General features: G+C 37.8%; 1 protein-coding gene across 2 annotated transcripts; it reads right to left on the minus strand.

Moving 5' to 3' along the window:
- Positions 1-1989: 1989 nt before the first annotated feature.
- IM (Alternative oxidase family protein) lies at positions 1990-11813 on the minus strand. 2 transcript variants are annotated; one of them, XM_089138059.1, is made up of 9 exons: positions 11441-11813; positions 10840-11035; positions 10284-10377; positions 9706-9821; positions 9151-9259; positions 7592-7660; positions 6717-6788; positions 6587-6634; positions 1990-3219 (listed from the first exon to the last, which is right to left on the minus strand). In XM_089138059.1, exons 1-9 carry the CDS (start codon positions 11617-11619, stop codon positions 2996-2998), a joined length of 1107 nt encoding a protein of 368 aa, XP_088994185.1. In that variant the 5' UTR covers positions 11620-11813; the 3' UTR covers positions 1990-2995. The 2 variants fall into 2 exon arrangements, with proteins under 2 accessions (XP_088994185.1, XP_088994184.1); XM_089138058.1 differs by having other exon boundaries at positions 10840-11038.
- Between the last annotated feature and the right edge of the window lie 2502 nt (positions 11814-14315).

Raw genomic sequence — 14315 nt, forward strand, 5'->3', positions numbered from 1 at the left:
ATTTTTTTGGGACCGTAAATGGGACTGTTAAAGGACCTGTAACTGGGACTGTTTTGACAGCTGATCCACCTAACTTTTAGTTGTTCTGGACCAAGTCTCTGACAAAATAGTAGTTCACTTCTATATGTTTTGTGCAAGCATGTAACATTGGATTTCCAATCATTTGTGTTGCAGACAAATTATCATAATAAATGCTCATTTCTCTTAGAAGTTGTACTGCTTGCAAATCACCTAGAACATAAGAAAGCCATAGTAACTCAGATGTTGTGAACGCAAGAGATTTACACTCAGCTTTTATGTTTGGACATATCAATAAAACTTTTGAGTCAGCATAATTATCTGGACATAAACTGGAAACTTCAACTCTTCTTTTATAATGATAAGCCTTCAAGGTCAAGACTCAAGAACATAAAGATTTGCATTGTTATACTTTAATTAAGAGATATCAGCTTATACAATATTTAAGATTTTAGAAGGCAAAAGCCAATGTGAGAGAACCAACAAAAGTGGTAAGACTTTTTTTTGAAGGAGAACATGGCACTTCATGAATTTCATCGGTACATAACCTGAGGTTTAGCAAATTAATGGTGACAGATAACGGAATAGCTGTATAAATACAAAAGGGGAAGATAATTGTTGATTCAAGTGGTTTGAGTTGTAGAAAGTTGAATGTGAAAACAAAATGGTTCAACTACAAATTAAGGTCCCTTGGAAGAAGAATCACTATTCTCAATATTCTAAATGCTAAGATATGTACATTCTATACACTACTTAAAAGTTCTTTTAATTTTCAATTTTGGGTAAACTTTTTAAATTATTTCACCCCCAAGAAACTTGTAAAAACATAGCTTCCTAATATTTTACTCAAGCATCTCTGTATCTCATTACAAATCTAAGTACAAATTATCCAACCACCTCTCTCTGTCTCTCCAACATCAACTCTCATCCTTCACTTACTACCCCAAAAGCACAAAAAATGCTCCATCTCTCCCTACCCCTAGCTCATTGCAAGTCAAGGTAAAGATGATCCAACCACTTCTTTGTCTCTCTATTGCCTACTCTCATTTTTTACTTACTATCAAAATTCATCTCCCAAAAAAAAAATAGTAATAAATTATTCTTTAAAAAGTAATTAAAGGAAAAAATATTTGGGCAAGATGATAATTTTACTGATAGAAATCTGCACTTTGTATTATTCTTTCTAATCATGACTAAAAGAGAAGTCTCGTACCAAAAAAGAAAAACTAAAAAGAAAAGTCCACAGTGTACTAATACTCAAACGAAAATCTACTTCATGCGATTGAATCGCTCTCTTTTGATACTTGGTGACTAAGGAGCCACCATAGGAATGTACAATTGTAGAGACCACAATGAAAACCAATCACCAGGGACTACCCACTACTCCTTTTTGGAGTTTTGTTTCTTCTCCAGGGATTAAATCAACTCAGCAGAGATACAGAGAAGACCTCTCTTTGACACATCTTGCATAACAACATAAATTAAAGACAGAGGTTACCAGTAACAATCGACTTCAGTTCCTATTCTGTCACACTTTCCTCCCAAGATTAAGGAACTGAACAACCAACAGTATAAGAAAGCATTAGAGATGAAGATTGGTACTCTTTATGTATCAGTTTAGTTCAAAAGATTTGGCCCAAGACTGAAGTGTTTCTGGGCCACAATCATAGCTGCCACCACTGGATCTAATTGACTGTCTTTGCACTTCCCAGATGAACGGAAAAGCTCATCACAGTGAACAGCCCGGGAAGGGGGAACTGAAGCCTCTGTCTTGGACTTATGATGAGTACACCTTCTAAAGAAGTTAATCATCTTTTTCATCTTTCTTCTGTATGTGACAAGCTTTTTCACCTTCCTTGGCTTCTCACCATTGTTGCCCATTATTACTGCTCTCTCCCTCCCTCCCAGTCTTCCCCTTGCTGCAAGGTGAGTTCACAATGTTGAAGATGATATAAAGTTGCTTTGAGAGTGGGAAGAGTCACACACTATGGGAAGTCAGTTCATGCGGTACATCGTCTGCCTAGCAAGTTAGGTGTAGATTCTACCTAAGAGGTAGATCTAACCAAACCAATTCGTCCCGGTCCGAACCGGATTTGCTTCTTCGTTCTTGTCTGAGATTCTATTCACCCATAACTATTTTGAAGAACAATGTTAGAAGCAGAGCCAATCAACTTGATCGGTTGTCCAACAATCAAGTCAGTATAATTTGGGTTAAAGGAAACTAGAGCTCTGACGAACCCTAGATTCAAAAGGATCAGAAGAGCATGAAAAGTTGCAGACTGATCCCTGTTAAAAAAAGTATTGTACACCTATTTATATTCATGGGTCCTGGTCCCCCTGCCTTGGTTTCACTTGATCTGTTGGATCTTGTTTGATGGTCATGATTGAACCTGAGTGTAGTATGCAACTTGATATTACTCAAATGTTTAGATCGCCGGATGACCCGGTTCAAATCGGTAAATGGGTAGTTTACCTAGAACAGCATGTAACCCCATTTTACCCCCATCCAAACACAGCTAAGAGTTAGAAAACCAAAACTGAAGATTTGCTTCACTACTTTGAAGGAAGAGAATCGATCTGAAATTCTGATTTTCTTGGCCATCAATTTCAGACATGGAACTTCATAATGTCTAGTTCCTGCAAGTCGGACTCCTGGAATGGGCAGCTTCTGTCCATCTCTATCAGAGAATGAGTAAATACATGTCTGTGCCTATGCCTTTCAGAATCAGTGCCACCAATTGACAGGAGTAAGAAATGAAATAAAAGATTGAAGAAAATCATGTACCAATGACAATTTTATGCATACAATTGATAACAATAGAACAGCACCTCAGGGCATGAGGCTCTCTTCCTACTGCAGGATCTTGCAAAGGCAAATCCATAGATCCTTACCCTCTCCTCTGCAGTCAAAATTTTGAACCCACAACCACAATCTATACAAATATTTTTGCTATCATTCTAATTAATTTCTCTTCAATCACTGTTTTGCTTGTCTTTGTGGAGGCGACACAGATTTTTTAACACAATCTACAATACCTTCACATTCTGCTTGAGGCAGAACACAACCCAAATCATCTTCCCTCTCACCCTCAAGATAAGAGTGAGGTGACTGGAGGTTACCATGAGTCTGGCATGCCTTCATTGTTTTGCAGTGTTCTGCTTCATCATCCCTTATGTTCAGAAACACATCATACAGATTTTCTGGATGTAAAGAAAGTAAAAAAACATTAGGTACACTTCGAATCAAAAGAGAGAATTTGAAGATTATTTTGTTAAAATGTCAATAGAATTTTTTTTTCTATGTAAAAGAAGTAATAATTCAAAAAGTCAAGTTCATGCACCATTCAGTAGTTTGAAAATATTCTTCAATTTAATAAACACCAAAAAAGAATAAGTACAAGAACTGTACAAACAAAAAATGAAAACTGTTGGTTATTTTCAATTTTCAACCTTGCTATTAGTGCATACTATCATCAGTGACTGGCTCATTACATGATATAAGCCAGTGTAGCCCTGTAGTTTAAACCCAAAAAATGGTGCAAAAAGAACTTGCCCATTTAATGGGGCACGTACAAAAGTCAGGAAAGTGTGGTAAATATAGGTGAGTTTCCCTGCTGAACCATAGGCTTCATTACTCCAAAAGAATGGTATCAGGGGTTCCTGCTCATAATCTTACCTTAGGTCACCTTAGATCTTATCTAATGACGGCGTCTTATACCCAAAAAAGTTATGTGAGAGCTGTTTATGACAGTATCTCTTTTAAGAACCCACGAATCAAACATGAAGTCTAATAATATTTGATCATTGGAATGAATAAACAAGAACAATAAGCAAGATAATCTGGTTACAATTGTGCCAGTCACCCCCACAGCACATTGCTGCCCCCACAGCCTATGGCTGCCCAAGGACTCACATAAAATAATCCATAACCATTGCTCATATCTTACCCCTATCTATAACCCTCTAAGCAACGCTAACTCTCTCTCTCTCTCTCTCTTTCCCTTAGCGTAATATCGTGATCCCAAGGCCCTCTCACTACCAGCCCCTCAAAATTCACCTTGTCCTCAAGGTGAAGGAAAATTAGAAGCTTGAACTTCACATGCTTGCCACATAACCATACCAATTCAGTGTCTTCACGAACAAACCTACCTGAAAACCAACTGAGTCTGTACCCACATAACTCCAAGCAACCCAAATGAAGAAAAACCTTGGAAACTTCAGCTGAGTTAAAGAATACACCAAGAATAGCCACTGGGACTGAATTCAGCTGAAAACCAATAACATACGGACCCATATAGAGCACACCTCCTGCTGCTCTGAGGTTCATGTCACTATATGAGGCAAGGACCTGCAGCAGATTAGCAGCACGGATTGCCATACCGTCATTGGCAACCCTTTCCCCTAAAATATTGAAAATGATGCATTTATTTTCTTAAAATGTGCAGAGGAAGTGACCAAATGCAGGCCATTCTACACAGTTCCCTGCGGACTGGTCAAGCAAGGTAGCGGGGGAATTTTCACTCCCAGATGCCGACGTTGCGAAAGGATCCATTACGAAAGAAACACGGCACATAACAACTGTTTACGGGAGTTCGAATGAAAATATCTTTGGAAGTATACACAATAAAAGGTCATTATTCCAGAACTCGCATTCACCAGTAACACCCTCATCCTCCAATTTTCCTTTCGCTGCACTAGACCTGCTGTTCTTCATCACACCCATCCAACCAGAAATGGAATTCGTGGTGAGATAGCAGGAGCCAGCCCCCTCTTCAGGGTTGCTGTCGACCATGAAGTGCAGCTCCGCTGCTGCAGGAGCCGCCACAATCTTCCTCGTGTCCCCAAACAGCTGCTGGGGGCACTGGTTCGTTGAATAGACTGCAGGGCTGAATGAAGAAGAAGATTGAACAGCAAATCTCCAAAAATGCCACTCCTCTCTAATGAATGGGCTATTTTGTTTCAGGGCCCTGTTTTCAATCGCTCCTGATCTGGTCATTGGCTGGGCCTAACGTAGCTTTTTAAAGCCCAAATTTGGGAATCCATTAAGTCGGCCCGATGCAATGTCCTTAAGGCCTAAAAGCTTTAGTTGGGCCCTTTAAAACCTAGTTCAATGTTTTATTAAATTGGGACCGATACTCCAACTGGCCAAAGGATCTAATAAAGCTGACCCACAGTTCGTTCTGAACTGCCGGTCCATCCCAGACCCAATCTTGGACCATTTCTTCCAAAACAAGACCTGCGATCAAATCCCTGCACTTTCCTTCCTTCTTTACCACTGATTGTGACACTTCTTCCCTCTCTTGCATTGTGCACAATCCCAGAAAATATTTTTGAGATTTTGCCATCAAATCCAATTGTGAACCGAATCTTGAAGATCCTTTTCTATGGGGAACTGAATTAAAAATTTACCTTGTGCTCGCACCCATGTCGTAGGCTTCCGCCATTGTCGAATCTGCAACCCCAGCACGACTTCTACTGATGGCTCTGCCCCCAACCAGGGAGGTTTCGCCAGAACTCGTGTCGTCCAATGGCTCTTTCCCTTCTTACAGTACTTTTGCCACTCAAAATTTCCATTGTCCCTCTCTTCTTCGGGCAACTTATTAATAATTCCGCCATGAAATTTTCGCAGGTCTGCAACTCTACGTGAAAGCTTAATAATATATTGATTAAAAGAAAATTTCACGTCTTCAATCTTCACTTTAGATTCCAGAGATTCAACCGCAGTTGTTCTTAGAGATTCTCGCACCCCTCCAATCTCCTTGCCTTCACCAAACTCGAATTTCTGATCCTCTTTGAAGCTTGACCAGTTGAATTCCAGCCAACTTCTCCAATAAACCCAATCCAAAGCATCTCCCTCCAAATGTTGGAGTGCCACTCCCAACCATTGCTCCTCCTCGATCTGGTTTTCCCAGCAAAACAGCAGAACATCTAGTAGCCATTCTTGCACTTCTCTGTCACAAAAAAACGAAGACAATGCCATGTTGCCACCTTGGGATTGTCACTGCTCTGATACCAATTTCTTAAGAATCCACAAATTGAACATGAAACCTAATAATATTTGATTATTAAAACAACTAATAAGAACAATAAACAAGATAATCTGGTTACAATGGTGCCAATCACCCCACAGCACATTGCTACCCCTCAGCCTACGGCTACCCAAAGACTCACAAAAAATAATCCATAACCATTGCTCATATCGTACCCCTATTTATAATCCTCTAACCAACACTGCCCAAAGACTCACATAAAAGAATCCATAACCATTGCTCATATCTTACCCCTATTTATAATCTTCTAACCATTGCTCTCTCTCTCCCCCCCCCCCCCTCCCCCTAGCATAATATCGTGATCCCAAGGCCCTATCAGTATCCTGAATCCAGTATCAGCATTATACTTCAAGAACTTCCAAATAGAACAAATCGATCAATAAATCCTATTTTTAGGCCAGTAAAAACTTCTGACCACCCATTCCGCTGGTTCAAGGAGGTGCGCAAACTTGAATAACTGATACAAGTAAGAAGAAACTACTAAATTAACCAAACAATGAAGAAAGCTAGAACCTTACCTATTTTTGGTCTTCGAGAATGGGGAACTCTGGACGTTTGAAATTCATCTAGAACAAAATGCAATAGAATTGTCAAAATGCATTAAATAAACACACATTATGAAACTTATGAAGCATTTTGTTGACCTACCAAATAAATACAAGTCACCACCAGTGTAATATTTGACAGCAATCTCAGGGGCAGGCAATTTTTTCAACTCCTCTGCCAAACAAAGATTAAGCATTCTTCAAATCAATAGAAAAATCAAACTACTTCAGCAGCATATCACATACACTAGTCACATATAAAGGCACATTTACATACATGCAAGACCAAAGATTTGAAGTATTGAAAAGTCTATTTTATGTCAGACACTGTAGGGGCATACTACAAATACATATCTAAAACTTGTTCTAATGCTTAATGTTATAGAATTAATGCATACACAAGTAACAGCTTGCTACATAAGATGAGAAACAGATTTTCTCAATAGAAAGGTGCCAAATGACTATACTAGATTTCAAGAGTGCACAGAGTACTCAGTTAACATCTCAAGGTAAAGTAAAAACATATTAATCGTCACCAGAATCTTTGATTATTTCACAACCGATGACTGAAATTCTTTTTCATCTATGAAAAGGTAAGGGGTTTTGATCTTTCTTCAAGAGAAGGTAGGAAAGAAAAGAAAGAAAAGAAAGAAAAAACAAGGCTGACAGAAAAACACAATGACTAATCATAATTCCTGTTGAAGACTACATAAGACACCTACAATACAAATGAAGCTTCAGAGAGGTTAGTTCCTACAAGTATCAAACAGGAATAAGTGATATGAAACTGGACCCCGCCTTGGATGCCTACCAGGAGTCCAAAAAAATCTTGTCCAACAACCTAAAAGACCAATCAGAATTAAAAGGATGACCACACATACAAACTAACGAATATAGATTTAAGAAAATAATAGAAGTGATTAGAATATTGTATGCAATATGAATGAAGATGTGCTCGGTTATGGCTATAACATTTACCTCCCTGTAGCTTGATAAACTTGTCATAAGTTTCATAAGCATGCCTCTCCACGCATTCAGAAAAATGATCTGCAGAAGGCAGAAAAACAGATGCACATGTATCAACATCTAAGATTTAAGCTTAACAAGGTGGGGAGGGGGAGCTAGTGTTTAAATTTTTTTCTCTTGCCTAGCATTAGCAGTAAAGTATGTGCATTGTGCAATGCATATGCATGAATGGACAATCACAGCGGCACATTATATAGACATGTAGATAAGGATGGTTACTGTTTTTGGCTCCATTTATTTTGAAATTAAAAAAATGTAAAAAGGTGCACAAGGCTCCAGCCACTGCAGGGTCTGGGTCCGGAAGGGCCATAATGTATGCAGCCTTAATGCCGGCTTAGTGGGGAAGCTGTTTCCATCTCAAACCCTCGACCAAGTGGTCACAATTGAACAATTAAAATACAGAATGTAAACCATCTAATGACAGAGTTTCTTTCATAAATGAAGTATTCTAGGGGGGGGGGGATCCACTGTTAAATCTGAAGTCTGTAAAATGGAATAGGCATATCAAAATAAATAAATTCTTCACAAATTGAACATTTCTTTCGATGGATCTACATGGCATAATAAGCAGATTGTCACATTCAAACTACAAGGCAAAAGGAACTTAAATCTAATTGTCACATTGAAAGCCCATTTTCCCTCCGTCCATCCAAGAATTGATGGATTCTCTAGCATCTGAAAAACAAGATCTTTCCATTGTCATTTTTTTCCTCATTAATCTTTTTTCAAGGATTATTAAAATTTACCCCAACTACTATTGTACAACTTTCTGAGGGTCAGTGACACAGAAGAAGGTTCCATCAAACTGAAGTTTAAAACGGTGCCACAAAAAAGGAAATAGAGTAAGGAGGAGAATGTTGGACTGCTGGGTAGAAAAGAAATGAAAGTGGCTTTAGTAAAATTTGGAAACTGTTTGGAAGTTCAGAATACCTCCAGTCATATTTTATGTGGCTATAAATGATTAGAACCACAAGATCAGAAAGTAGGACCTATGGGTAACATATACCGATGATTATGGTTGCATCTAGCTCAGTTTATCAGGATTAGGTAGAAGTACTGTATCCTTGGAGTAATTGAAAAGATCATAGCAGGCATTAGATGCCATAAAAAGCAAAAACTAGCTGACAGCATGGTAAACCCTCTTAAACAAGCAGAAAAAAGGCGATCTCCTAAAAAAAATGTACCACAACCAAGATAAAAAAGTAACCAAGCCTTGCTTCTTCCAGGGAATTCAGAGTAGGAGAGTCAAGCAAGTTAGAGAAAAGGAACCCCAGATTGATTATTTATCCTGGACCACAAATTTTGAGTAGGACTGACTTATTTGAATCTCTACTAGAGCTTTGTTTTGCTTATGTGTCCTTTAACAAATAAGTTCAATAAACCATTCAGGATAGGCAGAAAGGCATAACATTATAAGAAAAGAAAAAAAGACAAACTCTGTTTATACATACATAAAAAAAAGTAACAACATGTTCATATATTCAATCAAAAAACTGGAATAGCATACTTACATGCCATCCTTGGACTCAGTGTATACATTAAGACTGTCATGAAGTAATAAAACACAGCAATGTGTTGTGCAAGGAAGCGGTCAAACCACCATGAGTTTCCTCCCAGTTCCTGCAATCAAACACCAAAATATTAATACATACAAAACTATGCACCACCCCAACTCCCAAAAGAAAAAATACTAGATAGAAAGCAACATGAAAGTAAACCTTCAAAGTCTATTAGCTCACCATACATGGTGTTAACCCATAGGAACTCAATCTGGTAATGTCAAATATATTTATAGATGAGAAATATTGATAAATAAACCTTCTAAGTCTATCAGCTCACTACACTTAGTGTTAAATAGTTGGAACTCAATCTGGTCCTATCAAATATATATCACTGAGAACATAAAACTAAATAAATAAGTGCATATCAGTGCAATAATAACGTTATACCAAATGATCGCGCAAAGCCATAACATAAAAATGTTTAGGTACCAAAAAGCTGGGAAATACCAAATTAGATACGCAACAACATGATGACACAAAACAAAAACAAATCAACACTCATACCTCCATGATAAGAAGATGGTGCATCTCATTCCAGCTCTCAGCAAAATGTACTTTCAAATAGTCTGATCTTCTCCACCAACCAAAACTCTCATACATGTGCAAAACAGACATAAAGGCTGCCAATACAAGAAAATAATGTTATAATTAATATGCACGAAACATTATAATGTGCAAGAGCAAACATCCATGTTACTCAGCAATATGGTAAGTTGATCACCAACCTGATAAGGATTTGAAGAAATAGGACTTTCTCAAAAAGGATTCGGTAAACCAGAAACTAATAGAAAATAAAACTGGAGTCCATGATCCGTCTCTAGGCTCACCAATTTTTATTTTCACGTTCATTGACTATCAAGATAGTCTTCTCAACATAGTTGTTATACATAGCATGAAGCATAAATCATAAAATAAGTTACAGTTTTTCTTCACATGAACAAAAAGTTTAGTAGTGATGAAAGAAGATGAGGTATTGCTCTCTTTTTTTCTCTTTTTCTTTTTTTGAGATTTCACTGGTCATCAAGCCAAAACTCATGACCAATAAAGTCACACAAATAATAAAAAGGAATTGTAGCACTTACAAAAATAAGGAACCCTTGCAATAGTTTCCAGCACAAAAAACCTTGCATAGTTGCGGTCACGGTACAGAGTATCAAGTATCTTTATAACTGTATCCTGCAGTAATCAAAAGGGTTTTCAAATATTAAAAGGATCAGCTCCACCAGGGCGTTATTATGGGATATAAGACGCACAAAGTACATTATCCTCCCCCAAACCCTTAGGTATTAAAATTATAAACATCAGGCACCCTCCAACATTCTCAGAATAAGAACAAAGTAGGGACCAAGTCCACATGTGTTAGTACAAGAGATCTCTGATATCCAAACTGAGATAGAAAATTTTCCACTAGGCATTAAAACAGTTGGTTGCTACTAATCCAAGAGCTCCAAGAAATAAATTTTGAGGTGAAAAATTCATAACAAAACTAGAAACCAAATAATGTCTGTGATTGTATTGTGAAATGAATTTGGCAACAGCCAACAGAACATGTTACAGGTAACTCTTCATCAAACTCATATCAAGAACTGAGGAAAAATTGATGGAAATTAGAGAGAGCTAGAAGCAAACAATATTTACCGTGAGAAAAATATTTACAGACTGTTCAAGTTTGATGACCCATCGCTCCAACGCACTGGAGGATGTACTCTCTGATGTACCTCCATCGCTTCCCTCCCCATCATTCTGCGGAAAGCTATTTGGTTGGAAAGTTTTCTCCACAACTACTTTTTCTTCTTCATCTTGCAAAATTGTTGCTTGGATTCTACAACGTTCTCTACTACAACCCAAAAAAGGAACTCTTTAGACACAAACTCAAATAAAAACCATCACTATTTTTTTTATGATCATCTTCAACAATAGGTACTGATATAATTGCAGTCTCTGTATCTAATTTCCAAAGAAATGAAAGAAGTCCAGCTTCTCTTAACACATTTTTTATTGTTGTAATTTGTTTGGATCCAAATTACTCAAATTCAAGCCACCAACATTTCTAAAATTAAACGCAATTTGCCATAAAAAGAAAAACGCAATTTGCAACACAAAAATTTCAAATTTCTTGAATTATTCGCTTGATACTTTATTAAGGAAGTGTTATCAATAGAAATTCAAAAGAGGGAAGAACCGACAACAAAGAAAACAAAATAAATCAATTAACTAAATAAAAATAATGAAAGCTCACCTCTTGGGAGATCGATGCGGAGAACAGCAAGAAGAGGAAGAAGAAGACAAAGGGTTGTAGATAAAAGGACTTTGCGAGTTCAAAGAAACTGGGTTTGTCTTGCCTTTCACTGAGGTGAGGGACGAAGACGGCCAGCCTGAAATTGCAGAAAATACGGGAGAGAGGGTTGAAGTCGCCATCAAGAAACCACAGACACTCTCTCTCTGTGTCTGAACTAACTAAGTTGGAAATCGCATGAGAAGTGTCGAAATGTCTAGCTTTAACCGTTGATGGAAGCTAGTTTCACGCGTTCCGTGCTCTGCCGTTCGGTTTCCTTTTCATTTGCTTTCGGCTCTAGCAGACCAGACATCAGACGTTTCTTCTCAGTTGGCATCTTGCGCGCGAGTCTGTTGTAATATTCCTCCTTGTCACGAAGACCCACAAAATTAACGGACCGAGTTGAAAATTAGCGGACAGGGACCCGGGGAAGATTCATATCCATAATTAGCTTCACCCATCACCTTCTCCCCCCAAGCGAACGGGTGGCGAACCAATTGGGCCTATAGGTTTTCAGGGTCCAAAATTTTGCCGAAATTCGCCGGCTGGCGAACCAAACGAACGGGTGAAATTTTGACGAAATTTTGGCCATATATATAGCCATGTTTTAGTGAGATTTCGACCCTCAATTTGGGAGGTATTTTTGGTCATTTTGAACCCAAATTTGGTGTCTATTCCCTAATTTGATGTCAAGTTTTGAATTAATTCATATAAATCTCTTTATATAAATACTCCTTTCTAGTCACATTTAACATGTTATCTTTTGAAGCCTAAATCATACGGATATAATTGGAAAGATGACCCGTTAACATTGAAGATTCCATTACAAAATGTTTCATAAATCCTTTCATGTATATATTCTTCCCTAACCACATTTGGCACATTGCCTTTTGAGGCCTAAATCACTAAGATATAATTGATAACATTGCTCATTAATCTTGAAGATTTTGCTACAAAATGTTTTTTTAATTTGAATTATTTCTATTTATTTTATATAGATCCTCCTCTCTAACCATATTTGGCACGTTGCCTTGTGAGTCTTGAATCATTGGGACAGAAATTGGTAAGATTGTCCATTGGCTCTAAAGATTCCGCTACAAAATTACGATAAATCGACAAAATATCAAAAAATTGAGATTCTGATGATATATCGGTTGATTTGGAAATATATTGCAAATATCACCGAGATTTTGGAGATTTTCGGCCTATTTCAGTTTCGCTCCTAGAAATCTTTGGGTTTCTGCCAAATTTTGGCAATATGTTGTACATTGCTTGTGACTAAATTGATGGTGATAAACAAAACAGTTCCACCCATGCTTGAAAAGCGGGGGGGTTCAATATTGGCTTGGCTCCTCGAAAATTTATGCTGACACTTCCGTTTGCTCCCAATTTAACCCTAATCTTGATTACCCTTGGTTGCAAAATCTCCATTTTAGGGTCCTTCACCTAACACATTGAACGTTGGATTGCTGGTCTAATGTTCCAGAAGCAAAAAGCTGAAATATGGATCCTTTAACTCATAATGGAGACTACCTCATTCATAAATAGGGATTGACTTCTGCCATACCCCAAATGACCAACCGGATTTAGCTCGGTTGGGTCTGAAGACAACTAACCAAAGCCTGACCATCCCGAACCAGGATGACTTGACACACATCTGACGGTCAAGGTAACACCATGGAATTCCTCGCTAGCAACTCCGATGAGAACCAAGAAGACATCGAAAAGCCACCTGAACAACGTAACCATTTGAGAGTCTACCTTTGGAAAATATTGAACAACTCATAATAGTCATTGCCAATCAGATTCAACGATGACCAAACGTCAGGTTACCCTATAAATACCCCCAATCTTAATTTGGCAAAGGTAACTTGAAATCCCTACTATTATCATACTATTTCTCTAGACTCTGCAATTAAGTCTCTTACCTATTGTGCGAAGTATTGACTTGACCATTGAAAGCGGCTCCTAATCAATCAAGGTCGATTTGTTCACTTGCAAGTGCCTCGGTGGTTTCATCACAACCGAACGCAACAACTTCCTATAAGTGCTTATTTAACTGTATTTACTCATGGACTTGTGGAAGCTACCAAGCTTGTTTTCTTTAAAAGTATTGAACCCCTGGTCATCAAAACAATCTACGCTTTTTGGGCTCCCCGGTCGGTGCTGACATTCACATGGCCTCTCAACTTAGTTCCCTTATCATATCTATTGTTAGTTGTTTCTTGAATGCTACTTATAGATACTATATATATATATATATATATATATATATATATATATATATATATATATACATTCTTTAGCTATGATTGTATCTCAAACTAATAATATAGAATACATTATCTTTTTTTTTTGGTAGAGAGAATACGAGTTAAAACAAGACCCAAAAAGAAACAAAAAAGATACTACACTGGCTTAGGCAGAAGATCAGCCCTAAGAAACTCTTTCAAATCTAAAGAAGGGTCTTGAATATCAATGAATTACTATCCAATGGAAGAACCATTCTCGAGCACTAATCAGCAGCTTTATTTCCTTTCTTACCCACATGGGTAAATCAAACATGTCCATGCGAGTGGTAGCTTTTCTGGATAGCGGAAATTATATCACCATATTTTCCTTGAAAACTCCCATTTGACTCCAAATGAGATATAGCTTGTAATGAATTTGATTCCACTTGGACTGGCCACGCCCCTAGATTAAGTGACATGTGAAGCCCTTCTTTTATCGCCATCAGTTCTGCCTCCAGCACATCACTACAAATAACCTTCTTAGAGAAGCCTCTTCAGAAATTACCATCATGATCTCTTATTACTCCAATTGGACAAACTTGTTTTTA

This window comes from Hakea prostrata, chromosome 10 (genome assembly GCF_041222555.1).
Source record: "Hakea prostrata isolate BN-2017 chromosome 10, UWA_Hpros_2, whole genome shotgun sequence".
Classification (NCBI taxonomy): Eukaryota; Viridiplantae; Streptophyta; class Magnoliopsida; order Proteales; family Proteaceae; genus Hakea; species Hakea prostrata.

Excerpts from the sequence above, each read along its gene's own strand:
- IM (XM_089138058.1), bottom strand. The coding sequence starts at position 11,619 with ATGGCGACTTCAACCCTCTCTCCCGTATTTTCTGCAATTTCAGGCTGG. Across the intron at positions 11,039-11,440 it reads CCGCATCGATCTCCCAAGAG|TAGAGAACGTTGTAGAATCC; the intron begins GTGAGCTTTCAT and ends TTTGGGTTGTAG. Across the intron at positions 6,635-6,716 it reads TGGTGACTTGTATTTATTTG|ATGAATTTCAAACGTCCAGA; the intron begins GTAGGTCAACAA and ends ATTTTGTTCTAG.